This window comes from Scyliorhinus canicula, chromosome 6, assembly GCF_902713615.1.
Source record: "Scyliorhinus canicula chromosome 6, sScyCan1.1, whole genome shotgun sequence".
Classification (NCBI taxonomy): domain Eukaryota; kingdom Metazoa; phylum Chordata; class Chondrichthyes; order Carcharhiniformes; family Scyliorhinidae; genus Scyliorhinus; species Scyliorhinus canicula.
Window position 1 is genome coordinate 223470785 of NC_052151.1, and position 13599 is coordinate 223484383.

General features: G+C 50.8%; 1 protein-coding gene across 1 annotated transcript; it reads right to left on the bottom strand.

Moving 5' to 3' along the window:
- Positions 1-1208: 1208 nt before the first annotated feature.
- LOC119966882 (V-type proton ATPase 116 kDa subunit a-like) lies at positions 1209-13042 on the bottom strand. Its single transcript, XM_038798841.1, has 3 exons — positions 12913-13042; positions 2093-2264; positions 1209-1522 (listed from the first exon to the last, which is right to left on the bottom strand). The coding sequence occupies exons 1-3, from the start codon at positions 13007-13009 to the stop codon at positions 1429-1431; spliced, it is 363 nt and encodes a 120-aa protein (XP_038654769.1). The 5' UTR covers positions 13010-13042; the 3' UTR covers positions 1209-1428.
- Between the last annotated feature and the right edge of the window lie 557 nt (positions 13043-13599).

A 13599-nucleotide genomic window follows, 5' to 3' on the forward strand; every position in this document is an offset into this window, starting at 1 on the left:
GGTTCCAGAGATATGGAGGGTTGTAGGGGTGGAGGATGTTACAGAGATAGGGAGGGGTGTAGGGGCTGGAGGGGGTTACAGAGATAGGGAGGGTTGTAGGGACTGGAGGAGGTTACAGAGATAGGGAGGGTTGTAGGGACTGGAGGAGTTTACAGAGATAGGGAGGGTTGTAGGGGTGGAGGAGGTTACAGAGATAGGGAGGGTTGTAGGGACTGGAGGAGGTTACAGAGATAGGGAGGGGTGTAGGGACTGGTGGAGGTTACAGAGATAGGGAGGGTTGTTGGGGCTGGAGGAGGTTACAGAGATAGGGAGGGGTGTAGGGGCTGGAGGAGGTTACATAGGGAGGGGTGTAGGGGCTGGAGGAGGTTACAGAGATAGGGTGGGTTGTAGGGGCTGGAGTATATTACAGAGATAGGGAGGGGTGTAGGGGCTGGAGGAGGTTACAGTGATAGGGAGGGGTGTAGGGGCTGGAGTAGATTACAGAGATAGGGAGGGGTGTAGGGGTTGGAGGAGGTTACAGTGATAGGGAGGTGGGTGTAGGGGCTGGAGGAGGTTACAGAGATAGGGAGGGTTGTAGGGGCTGGAGTAGATTACAGAGATAGGGAGGGGTGTAGGGGTGGAGGAGGTTACAGAGATACGGAGGGTTGTAGGGGCTGGAGGAGGTTACAGTGATAGGGAGGGGTGAAGGGGCTGGAGGAGGTTACAGAGATAGGGAGGGGGTGTAGGGGCTGGAGGAGGTTACAGAGATAGGGAGGGCTGTAGGGACTGGAGGAAGTTACAGAGGTAGGGAGGGTTGTAGGGGTTGGAGGAGGTTACAGAGATAGGGAGGGTTGTAGGGGCTGGAGGAGGTTACAGAGATAGGGAGGGGTGTAGGGACTGGAGGAGGTTACAGAGATAGGGAGGGGTGTAGGGGCTGGAGGAGGTTACAGAGATAGGGAGGGGTGAAGGGGCTGGAGGAGGTTACAGAGATAGGGAGGGGGTGTAGGGGCTGGAGGAGGTTACAGAGATAGGGAGGGCTGTAGGGACTGGAGGAGGTTACAGAGATAGGGAGGGGTGTAGGGGCTGGAGGAGGTTACAGAGATAGGGAGGGTTGTAGGGGCTGGAGGAGGTTACAGAGATAGGGAGGGCTGTGGGGGCTGGAGGAGAATTATGAGGTGAATGAGGAGTTTGATTTATTCAAGGTTTGTGAAGCAGCAACTGAATCAAGGTCTGGAAAAAAAGAAAGTGAAATTTATTGTGATACAAATTGTCATTGAAAAACACTCATTAAAAATGGAACAGAGGTTGGAAGGGGCAGGAAGGAGGGCAATCAGCAGCACTGAGAGCAGCCAGGCTGGTGTTCATCATGATCATGGTGACTGGGGTGGAGGAAACACACCCTGACACACACCGTGACACACACTGTGACACACACTGTGACACATATCCTCAGGGGCAGTTCTCAGCTTCCTCCAGGAAACAGAAGGAAAACGGGACGAACATGTAGCCCGCACCGACGTAGAACTTGTTCTGAAACTCCACCCTATCGGAGAAAAAACAAACAGGTTAGATACAGAGTAAAGCTCCCTCTACACTGTCCCCATCAAACACTTCCAGGACAGGTACAGCATGGGGTTAGATACAGAGTAAAGCTCCCTCTACACTGTCCCCATCAAACACTCCCAGGACAGGTACAGCACGGGGTTAGATACAGAGTAAAGCTCCCTCTACACTGTCCCCATCAAACACTCCCAGGACAGGTACAGCACGGGGTTAGATACAGAGTAAAGCTCCCTCTACACTGTCCCCATCAAACACTCCCAGGACAGGTACAGCACGGGGTTAGATACAGAGTAAAGCTCCCTCTACACTGTCCCCATCAAACACTCCCAGGACAGGTACAGCACGGGGTTAGATACAGAGTAAAGCTCCCTCGACACTGTCCCCATCAAACACTCCCAGGACAGGTACAGCACGGAGTTAGATACAGAGTAAAGCTCCCTCTACACTGTCCCCATCAAACACTCCCAGGACAGGTACAGCACGGGGTTAGATACAGAGTAAAGCTCCCTCGACAGTGCGTGTTGTGTGCCTCGCGCTGCCGTTGACGTACCAGTGTAGTCGGAGTGCGTGGAGGAATGCAGACAGACCCTCCATGACGAGAAGGATGGCCACGGTCAGTACTGCGAAGAAGGCAAAGGCGACGAAGAGGGCGACCGACCAGTAGTAATCCCTCACCTTGAACCCCTGACGAAGCACCATTGTCCACAGGACTTCAGAGAGTTCTAGAGAAAATCCCAGAAAACACATCACATGCGTCAGAACTGGAGGATGTGTCAGTCCCATCCACCAGCATATACCAGATCAGTCACAACTCCTTAACACATACAGAACAGATCAAAATCAACTCTGAGCTCCATTTCCCCAGAGACATCAGAGATGTCCCCTGAAACCTTGGCAAACATTCTTTGCACCACACTGGGAGCACAGTGCACTGTTCCCGCCTCCGTATCCCCCGGTTAGACCCACACTGGGAGCACTGTGCACAGTTCCGGTCTCCATATCCCTCGGTTAGACCCACACTGGGAGCACTGTGCACAGTTCCGGTCTCCATATCCCTCAGTTAGACCACACTGGGAGCACTGTGCACAGTTCCGGTCTCTGTATCCCTCGGTTAGACCCACACTGGGAGCACAGTGCACTGTTCCCGCCTCCGTATCCCCCGGTTAGACCCACACTGGGAGCACTGTGCACAGTTCCGGTCTCCATATCCCTCGGTTAGACCCACACTGGGAGCACTGTGCACAGCTCCGGTCTCCGTATCCCTCAGTTAGACCCACACTGGGAGCACTGTGCACAGTTCCAGTCTCCATATCCCTCGGTTAGACCCACACTGGGAGCACTGTGCACAGTTCCAGTCTCCGTATCCCTCGGTTAGACCCACACTGGGAGCACTGTGCACAGTTCCGGTCTCCATATCCCTCGGTTAGACCCACACTGGGAGCACTGTGCACAGTTCCGGTCTCCGTATCCCTCGGTTAGACCCACACTGGGAGCACTGTGCACAGTTCCAGTCTCACACAGTCCATTCCACATCCTAACCACTCGCTGTGTGACCCTGCCTCCTCCACACTCTCACACAGTCCATTCCCCACCCTAACCACTCGCTGTGTGACCCTGCCTCCTCCACACTCTCACACAGTCCACACCCTAACCACTCGCTGTGTGACCCTGCCTCCTCCACACTCTCACACAGTCCCCACCCTAACCACTCGCTGTGTGACCCTGCCTCCTCCACACTCTCACACAGTCCATTCCACACCCTAACCACTCGCTGTGTGACCCTGCCTCCTCCACACTCTCACACAGTCCATTCCACACCCTAGCCACTCGCTGTGTGACCCTGCCTCCTCCACACTCTCACACAGTCCATTCCACACCCTAACCACTCGCTGTGTGACCCTGCCTCCTCCACACTCTCACACAGTCCATTCCCCACCCTAACCACTCGCTGTGTGACCCTGCCTCCTCCACACTCTCACACAGTCCCCACCCTAACCACTCGCTGTGTGACCCTGCCTCCTCCACACTCTCACACAGTCCATTCCACACCCTAACCACTCGCTGTGTGACCCTGCCTCCTCCACACTCTCACACAGTCCATTCCACACCCTAACCACTCGCTGTGTGACCCTGCCTCCTCCACACTCTCACACAGTCCACACCCTAACCACTCGCTGTGTGACCCTGCCTCCTCCACACTCTCACACAGTCCACACCCTAACCACTCGCTGTGTGACCCTGCCTCCTCCACACTCTCACACAGTCCATTCCACACCCTAACCACTCGCTGTGTGACCCTGCCTCCTCCACACTCTCACACAGTCCATTCCACACCCTAACCACTCGCTGTGTGACCCTGCCTCCTCCACACTCTCACAGTCAGTCCACACCCTAACCACTCGCTGTGTGACCCTGCCTCCTCCACACTCTCACACAGTCCATTCCACCCTAACCACTCGCTGTGTGACCCTGCCTCCTCCACACTCTCACACAGTCCATTCCACACCCTAACCACTCGCTGTGTGACCCTGCCTCCTCCACACTCTCACACAGTCCATTCCCCACCCTAACCACTCGCTGTGTGACCCTGCCTCCTCCACACTCTCACACAGTCCACACCCTAACCACTCGCTGTGTGACCCTGCCTCCTCCACACTCTCACACAGTCCATTCCACACCCTAACCACTCGCTGTGTGACCCTGCCTCCTCCACACTCTCACACAGTCCATTCCACACCCTAACCACTCGCTGTGTGACCCTGCCTCCTCCACACTCTCACACAGTCCCCACCCTAACCACTCGCTGTGTGACCCTGCCTCCTCCACACTCTCACACAGTCCATTCCACACCCTAACCACTCGCTGTGTGACCCTGCCTCCTCCACACTCTCACACAGTCCATTCCACACCCTAACCACTCGCTGTGTGACCCTGCCTCCTCCACACTCTCACAGTCCATTCCACACCCTAACCACTCGCTGTGTGACCCTGCCTCCTCCACACTCTCACACAGTCCACACCCTAACCACTCGCTGTGTGACCCTGCCTCCTCCACACTCTCACACAGTCCACACCCTAACCACTCGCTGTGTGACCCTGCCTCCTCCACACTCTCACAGTCCATTCCACACCCTAACCCTTGTTCAAGAAGGGGAGTAGAGATAACCCCGGTAACTATAGGCCGGTGAGCCTAACGTCTGTGGTGGGTAAAGTCTTGGAGAGGATTATAAAAGATACGATTTATAATCATCTAGATAGGGATAATATGATTAGGGATAGTCAGCATGGTTTTGTGAAGGGTAGGTCATGCCTCACAAACCTTATCAAGTTCTTTGAGAAGGTGACTGAACAGGTAGACGAGGGTAGAGCAGTTGATGTGGTGTATGATGATTTCAGTAAAGCGTTTGATAAGGTTCCCCACGGTCGGCTATTGCAGAAAATACGGAGGCTGGGGATTGAGGGTGATTTAGAGATGTGGATCAGAAATTGGCTAGTTGAAAGAAGACAGAGAGTGTAGTTGATGGGAAATGTTCAGAATGGAGTTCAGTTACGAGTGGCGTACCACAAGGATCTGTTCTGGGGCCGTTGCTGTATGTCATTTTTATAAATGACCTAGAGGAGGGCGCAGAAGGATGGGTGAGTAAATTTGCAGACGACACTAAAGTCGGTGGAGTTGTAGACAGTGTGGAAGGATGTTGCAGGTTACAGAGGGACATAGATAAGCTGCAGAGCTGGGCTGAGAGGTGGCAAATGGAGTTTAATGTAGAGAAGTGTGAGGTGATTCACTTTGGAAAGAATAACAGGAATGCAGAATATTTGGCTAATGGTAAAATTCTTGGTAGTGTGGATGAGCAGAGGGATCTCAGTGTCCATGTACATAGATCCCTGAAAGTTGCCACCCAGGTTGATAGGGTTGTGAAGAAGGCCTATGGTGTGTTGGCCTTTATTGGTAGAGGGATTGAGTTCCGGAGCCATGAGGTCATGTTGCAGTTGTACAAAACTCTGGTACGGCCGCATTTGGAGTATTGCGTACAGTTTTGGTCGCCTCATTATAGGAAGGACGTGGAAGCTTTGGAACGGGTGCAGAGGAGATTTACCAGGATGTTGCCTGGTATGGAGGGAAAATCTTATGAGGAAAGGCTGATGGACTTGAGGTTGTTTTCGTTAGAGAGAAGAAGGTTAAGAGGTGACTTAATAGAGGCATACAAAATGATCAGAGGGTTAGATAGGGTGGACAGCGAGAGCCTTCTCCCGCGGATGGAGGTGGCTAGCACGAGGGGACATAGCCTTAAATTGAGGGGTAATAGATATAGGACAGAGGTCAGAGGTGGGTTTTTTACGCAAAGAGTGGTGAGGCCGTGGAATGCCCTACCTGCAACAGTAGTGAACTCGCCAACATTGAGGGCATTTAAAAGTTTATTGGATAAGCATATGGATGATAAGGGCATAGTGTAGGTTAGATGGCCTTTAGATTTTTTCCATGTCGGTGCAACATCGAGGGCCGAAGGGCCTGTACTGCGCTGTATCGTTCTATGTTCTATGTTCTAACCACTCGCTGTGTGACCCTGCCTCCTCCACACTCTCACACAGTCCATTCCACACCCTAACCACTCGCTGTGTGACCCTGCCTCCTCCACACTCTCACACAGTCCATCACACCCTAACCACTCGCTGTGTGACCCTGCCTCCTCCACACTCTCACACAGTCCATTCCACACCCTAACCACTCGCTGTGTGACCCTGCCTCCTCCACACTCTCACACAGTCCATTCCACACCCTAACCACTCGCTGTGTGACCCTGCCTCCTCCACACTCTCACACAGTCCATTCCCACCCTAACCACTCGCTGTGTGACCCTGCCTCCTCCACACTCTCACACAGTCCATTCCACACCCTAACCACTCGCTGTGTGACCCTGCCTCCTCCACACTCTCACACAGTCCATTCCACACCCTTAGAACCCGGATCTGGGGAGTGGGGTGGACTGCTGCCTGCTTTGATCTACAGTCTTCTGATTAGCTGCTACAACATTACTGCACCCTTTGGGATTTATGTTAAACTACAAATTTCCAGCAGTGCTGGAACACCCCTGTCCTGATGGACCAGGCCAGGGCCACCCCTTTGGGTTCTGTGATGATGATTTGATAGTTTCGACCAGCAGCCAATCGGAGAACGTAGGATTCTCAGCCAGCTCCTATCGTTGCCTGTGATTTATGAAGCCAGTCAGAAACTTCCAACAAAAAAGGTGCGTCTCCTGCAGAGTTCCATCTTTTGTTTCAGTTCGGAGAAGGACTCAGCTCGTGAGGACCTCTCTCACTCCTCCCTCTTTCTGCCAGATGATTTAGCCCTGGCTAAATCTGTGGAGACTTTCTTTCTTCAAGGACAGATAGGAAAGAGACCCGCGTAAGAGATCTCTGGATTGTGAAAATGCCAGTATTTTCCCCAGGTCGGTAACATCCTAACTCTGTGTCTCTGTTCGATCTACCATGCGGATTTAATGGCACTTTGCGGTTACTGAAACTCAGTCGAAATTGAAGTTAAAACTTCTCAAGTGCAGATAAGAATCTGTTTTATTTGTTTCTATTGATTACAATGGAGTCATTTATTCTCTAATTAGTACAGCTAACATTGGACTCACAGAGAGAGAGAGAGACAATCTGTAGGCAATTCAACTTTCAAACCATGACAGAGATGATTTTCTTATTCAGGCAAACAGCTGGCAATAACTTCAAAGGTCAAAGTCAGAAAGTGAAATATGAAAAAGAGAGAGACAGCGAATAGTTAAGTCAAAGTATAGATCTCGAGGGTGGTGGGATCCTGGGTCAATCCTGGCTGGGGACTCGCGATATTTGGGGTTGCAGTGGAGCCGGGAGTGCAGGAGGCGATAGAGGCCGGGGTTCTGGCCTTTGCGTCCCTAGTAGCCCGGCGGAGGATCTTGCTTCAGTGGAAGGATGCGAGGCCCCCAAGCGTGGAGGCCTGGATCTCGGATATGGCGGGGTTCATCAAATTGGAGAGGGTGAAATTTGCCCTGAGGGGATCAGTACAAGGGTTCTTTAGGCGGTGGCAGCCTTTCCTGGACTTCCTGGCGGAAATAGGCCGGCAGCAGCGGGGGGGGGGGGGGGGGGGGGGGTGGGTTGGGTGGGAGGGTGAAGTGTGTACATGGGTTTGTTGGCGGGTGTTATCTCTTTCCTTTCTGTTGTTTGCTGTGTTTCTTTTTGTTTTTGTAGTTGGGTGGGTGTTGTTCCTGGGTTTTTACCATGGTTGTTCTGTTAATATTGTTTTGGTGTTTATATTTTGTGAAAATCGATCACGGTTATACCAAATCATATGGGCAGCACGGTAGCATTGTGGATAGCACAATTGCTTCACAGCTCCAGGGTCCCAGGTTCGATTCCCGACTTGGGTCACTGTCTGTGCGGAGTCTGCACGTTCTCCCCGTGTGTGCGTGGGTTTCCTCCGGGTGCTCCGGTTTCCTCCCACAGTCCAAAGATGTGCAGGTTAGGGTGGATTGGCCGTGCTAAATTGCCCTTAGTGACCAGAATTGCCCTTAGTGTTGGGTGGGGTTACTGGGTTATGGGGATAGGGTGGAGGTGTTGACCTTGGGTAGGGTGCTCTTTACAAGAGCCGGTGTGGACTCGATGGGCCGAATGGCCTCCTTCTGCACTGTAATTCAGACTTTAGGCATCTATCTACACCCCAATGTATTTCTAATGGGTTTGGGTTAACAGCAAATGATTTTGATTTGAGGGATGGTTGTCACTCATTAATAGGCAACATTAACCTAAAATGTATTCTTGTCTGAGCTATGGAATGTGATTCGGCTTCCTTATCACAAGCTGCTTGAAGTGGATTCTTGCTGAGGATCATAGGGCCTTTCGGAGCCTGTCCTGTTGTCATGGAGCCTGTCCTGTTGTCACGGAGCCTGCCCTGTCCTTGGTCACATTATCTTGCAAATGTATTTGTTAGCTGAATAGGAATGCTGGTTTAATCCGTCTCTGCGTTCTGTTGAAGCTGTGTTTTGAAATGCTGAATGTGTGTTTTGAAATGACCTGAGTTTATGAATGAGTTCTAAAATGGTATTTAATAGACTAGGGGCTTAATGCTAAATAGCTACCTTTTACCGATAGAAAATAGCTGGCTTCTACAGTCTCGGAAGCTCAAATTGAAGGTGAGAGGATTCGGGATAAAGCAGCCAACGTTCTGCACAGAAATCAGGCCAGTGAAAATCTGCTGGTTCCAGGGTCAAACCTGAATTAATCGCACAGGGAGACGGAAGCTCCATCTGGTGGTAGAGGAGCAGCAGTTCACTGATCTGAACATCCTGGGTTGGGCCTACATCCGCCAGCGCTTCTTAGAATGAAATGAAATGAAATGAAAATGGCTTATTGTCACGGGTAGGCTTCAATGAAGTTACTGTGAAAAGCCCCTAGTCGCCACATTCCGACACCTGTTCGGGGAGGCTGGTACGGGAATCGAACCCGTGCTGCTGGCCTGCCTTGGTCTGCTTTAAAAAGCCAGCGATTTAGCCCAGTGAGCTAAACCAGCCCAAAAAGGTGACGTGTGAGAAGGGAGGTGGTCAGTGCAGGATTGAGGGTGTTGTACCGAAATGCGCACAGTATACGGAACAAGGTAAATGAGCTTGTTCGCACATTGAAATTGGCCGGTACGATGTTGTGGGCGTCACAGAGACGTAGCTGCAAGGGGATCAGGGCTGGGATCTAAATATCCAAGGATATATGTCCTATCGAAAGGACAGGTAAATGGGCAAAGGGGGCAGGGTTGCATTGTCAGTAAGGAATGAAGTTAAATCGATAGCAAGGAGCGATATCGGATCAGAAGGCAGCGAATCTCTTTGGGTAGAGTTGAGGAATCGCAAAGGTAAAAAGACCCTGATGGGAGTTATGTACAGGCCCCCTAGCAGGAGTCAGGATGTGGGGCAGAAAATAAATCAGGATAGAAAAGGCATGTAAAAAAGGCAATAATCATGGGGCACTTCAATATGCAGGTGGACTGGGAAAATCAGGCTGGTAGTGGATCTCAAGAAAAGGAATTTGTGGAATGTCTAAGAGATGGTTTATTGGAGCAGCTTGTGACAGAGCCCACTAGGGAACAGGCAATTCTGGATTTAGTGATGTGTAATGAGGCAGACTTGATTAGGGAACTTAAGGTGAAGGAACCCTGAGGGAGCAGTGACAACAATATAATAGAATTTACCCTGCAGTTTGAGAGGGAGAAGCTGCAATCAGATGTAACAGTATTACAATTAAATAAGGGTAACTACAAAGACATGAGGGAGGAGCTGGCCAGAGTTGATTGGAGAAGGAGCCGAGCAGGGAAGGCAGTGGAACAGCAATGGCAGGAGTTTTGGGGGGTTATTCGGGAGGCACAACAGAAATTCATCCCAAGGAAGAGGAAACATGCTAAGGGGAGGACATGGCATCCATGGCTGACGAGGGAAGTCAGGGACAGCATAAAGGCTAAGGAAGAAGCATACAAAGTGGCGAGGATTAGTGGGAACCCAGAGGATTGGGAAGCCTTTAAAAGCGAGCAGAGGGCAACTAAAAAAGCAATAAACGGGGAGAAGGTGAAGTACGCGTGCAAGATAGCTAGTAATATAAAGGAAGATAGGAAGAGTTTTTTTCAATATATAAAAGGTAAGAGAGGCAAAAATAGACATTGGACCACTGGAAAATGTGTTCGAGATGTAATAATAGGAAACAAAGAAATGGTAGACGAACTGAATAGTTACTTTGCATCAGTCTTCACGGTGGAAGATACCAGTGGGATGCCAGAGCTCCAGGAGAACCAGGGGGCAGAGGTGAGTGCAGTGACCATTACTAAGGAGAAGGTTCTGGGGAAACTGAAAGGTCTGAAGGTGGATAAGTCACCTGGACCGGATGGGCTACACCCCAGGGTCCTAAAAGAGATAGCTGAGGAGATTGTGGAGGCATTAGTGATGATCTTTCAGGAATCACTGGAGGCAGGAAGGGTCCCAGAGGACTGGAAAGTGGCTAATGTAACACCATTGTTTAAGAAGGGAGGGAGGCAGAAGATGGGAAATTATAGGCCGGTTAGCCTGACTTTGGTCCTTGGTAAGATTTTAGAGTCTGTTATTAAAGATGTGATCGCGGAGTATTTGGAAGTGCATGGTAAAATAGGACTGAGTCAGCACGGCTTTGTCAAAGGGAGGTTGTGTCTGACAAATCTGTTAGAGTTCTTTGAGGAGGTAACAAGGAAGTTAGACAAAGGAGAATCAGTGGACGTGATTTATTTAGATTTCCAGAAGGCCTTTGACAAGGTGCCGCACAGGAGACTGTGAAATAGGTTCAGAGCCCATGGTGTTCAGGGTAAGATCCTGGCATGGATAGAGGATTGGCTGACTGGCAGAAGGCAGAGAGTGGGGATAAAGGGGCCTTTTTCAGGATGGCAGCCGGTGACTAGTGGTGTGCCTCAGGGGTCGGTGCTGGGACCACAACTTTTTACAATATACATTAATGATCTGGAAGAAGGAACTGAAGGCACTGTTGCTAAGTTTGCAGATGATACAAAGATCTGTAGAGGGACAGGTAGTATTGAGGAAGCAAGGGGGCTGCAGAAGGACTTGGACAAGCTAGGAGAGTGGGCAATGAAGTGGCAGATGGTATACATTGTGGAAAAGTGTGAGGTTATGCACTTTGGAAGGAGAAATGGAGGCATAGACTATTTTCTAACTGGGGAAATGCTGAGGAAATCAGAAACACAAAGGGACTTGGGAGTCCTTGTTCACAATTCTCTGCAGATTAATGTACAGGTTCATTCAGCAGTTAGGAAGGCAAATGCAATGTTAGCATTCATGTCGAGAGGGCTAGAATACAAGACCAGGGATGTACTTCTGAGGCTGTATAAGGCTCTGGTCAGACCCCATTTGGAGTATTGTGAGCAGTTTTGGGCCCCGTATCTAAGGAAGGATGTGCTGGCCTTGGAAAGGGTCCAGAAGAGGTTCACAAGAATGATCCCTGGAATGAAAGGCTTGTCGTATGAGGAACGGTTGAGGACTCTGGGTCTGTACTCGTTGGAGTTTAGAAGGATGAGGAGGGATCATATTGAAACTTACAGGATAGTGCGAGGCCTGGATAGAGTGGACGTGGAGAGGATGCTTCCACTTGTAGGATAAACGAGAAGCAGAGGACACCATCTCAGACTAAAGGGACGATCCTTTAAAACAGAGATGAGGAGTAATTTCTTCAGCCAGAGGGTGGTGAATCTGTGGAACTCTTTGCCGCAGAAGGCTGTGGAGGCCAAATCACTAAGTGTCTTTAAGACAGAGATAGATAGGTTCCTGATTAATAAGGGGGTCAGGGGTTATGGGGAGAAGGCAGGAGAATGGGGATGAGAAAAATATCAGCCATGATTGAATGGCGGAGCAGACTCGATGGGCCGAGTGGCCTAATTAAGGGCTGGTTTAGCTCTGGGATAAATCGCTGGCTTTGAAAGCACACCAAGGCAGGCCAGCAGCGTGGGTTCGATTCCCGTACCAGCCTCCCCGAACAGGCGTCGGAATGTGGCGACTAGGGGCTTTTCACAGTAATTTCATTGAAGCCTACTCGTGACAATAAGCGATTTTCATTTCATTTTTCTGCTCCTATGTCTTATGGTCCAATGGTCACTTTCAATGATTAATGTTCACCCCCCCCCCCCGCCCCCCCCCCCCCCCCCCCCCCCCCCCCCCCCCCACCCCCCCCCCCCCCCCCCCCCCCCCCCCCGGGCCCTCGGACCCTCCACCCCCTTTATAACTGGACACCAGTTTACATTCTCTCTCCCCATCTTCTCCCCACCAAAACAAATCACCACACTCTCGGCATTAAACTGCATTTGCCATCTGCCTGCCCACTTCACCAACTTGTCCATGTCCTTTCGAAGTACTCCACGGTCCTTCCCACAATTCCCAATACTTCCAGTGTTTCACATCATCCACAAACTTTGAAATTGTCCCCTGCACACTAAAATCTAGATCATGAATCAATATCAGGAAAAGTAAGGGTCCTGATACCGATCCCTCGGGAACACTCACGGCAAACCTTCCTGCAGCCCAGTGACTGTGACTGTCGGCTTCCGATTATTCAGCCACTTTTGTAACCACGTTGCAAATGCCCCTTTCATTCCATTAGGTTATACCTTTTCTCACAAGTCTGCTCTCTGGCATTGAATCGAATACCTTCTGGAAGTCCATGTACACCACATCTACAGCGTTACCCTCATCAATCCTCCCTGTTAAATCCACAAAAAGCCCCCACACAAAACTCTCCTTCAAAAATCCATAACTGAACCTCAATCGTCTGTGGAGTTCAGAGTTTTGGGTATAATAGCGGGATCATTCAGCTAATACTCACGTGCATGAGCCAGACTCAAAGCCCACAGACGGAGGTATGACGCCGTGTTGGAGATGCAACTGAGGCAGTATTCGATGGTGTGAATGGCCTGTTTCATGAAGACATCTGCGGCGTCAAACTGGGAGAAGAGTATCAGGCAACACGCGGTTAGATACAGAGTAACGCTCCCTCTACACTGTCCCCATCAAACACTCCCAGGACAGGTACAGCACGCGGTTAGATACAGAGTAACGCTCCCTCTACACTGTCCCCATCAAACACTCCCAGGACAGGTACAGCACGGGGTTAGATACAGAGTAAAGCTCCCTCTACACTGTCCCCATCAAACACTCCCAGGACAGGTACAGCACGGGGTTAGATACATAGTAAAGCTCCCTCTACACTGTCCCCATCAAACACTCCCAGGACAGGTACAGCACGGGGTTAGATACAGAGTAAAGCTCTCTCTACACTGTCCCCATCAAACACTCCCAGGACAGGTACAGCACGGGGTTAGATACAGAGTAAAGCTGCCTCTACACTGTCCCCATCAAACACTCCCAGGACAGGTACAGCACGGGGTTAGATACAGAGTAAAGCTCCCTCTACACTGTCCCCATCAAACACTCCCAGGACAGGTACAGCACGGGGTTAGATACAGAGTAAAGCTCCCTCTACACTGTCCCCATCAAACACTCCCAGGACAGG

Bases quoted from the DNA above. Each gene is read 5' to 3' on its own strand.
- LOC119966882 (XM_038798841.1), bottom strand. From the start codon at position 13,009: ATGAAACAGGCCATTCACACCATCGAATACTGCCTCAGTTGCATCTCC. The intron at 2,265-12,912 runs GTGAGTATTAGC...GATTTTCTCTAG, and splicing joins TTTGAGTCTGGCTCATGCAC to AACTCTCTGAAGTCCTGTGG. The intron at 1,523-2,092 runs GTACGTCAACGG...TTTCTCCGATAG, and splicing joins CACGCACTCCGACTACACTG to GGTGGAGTTTCAGAACAAGT.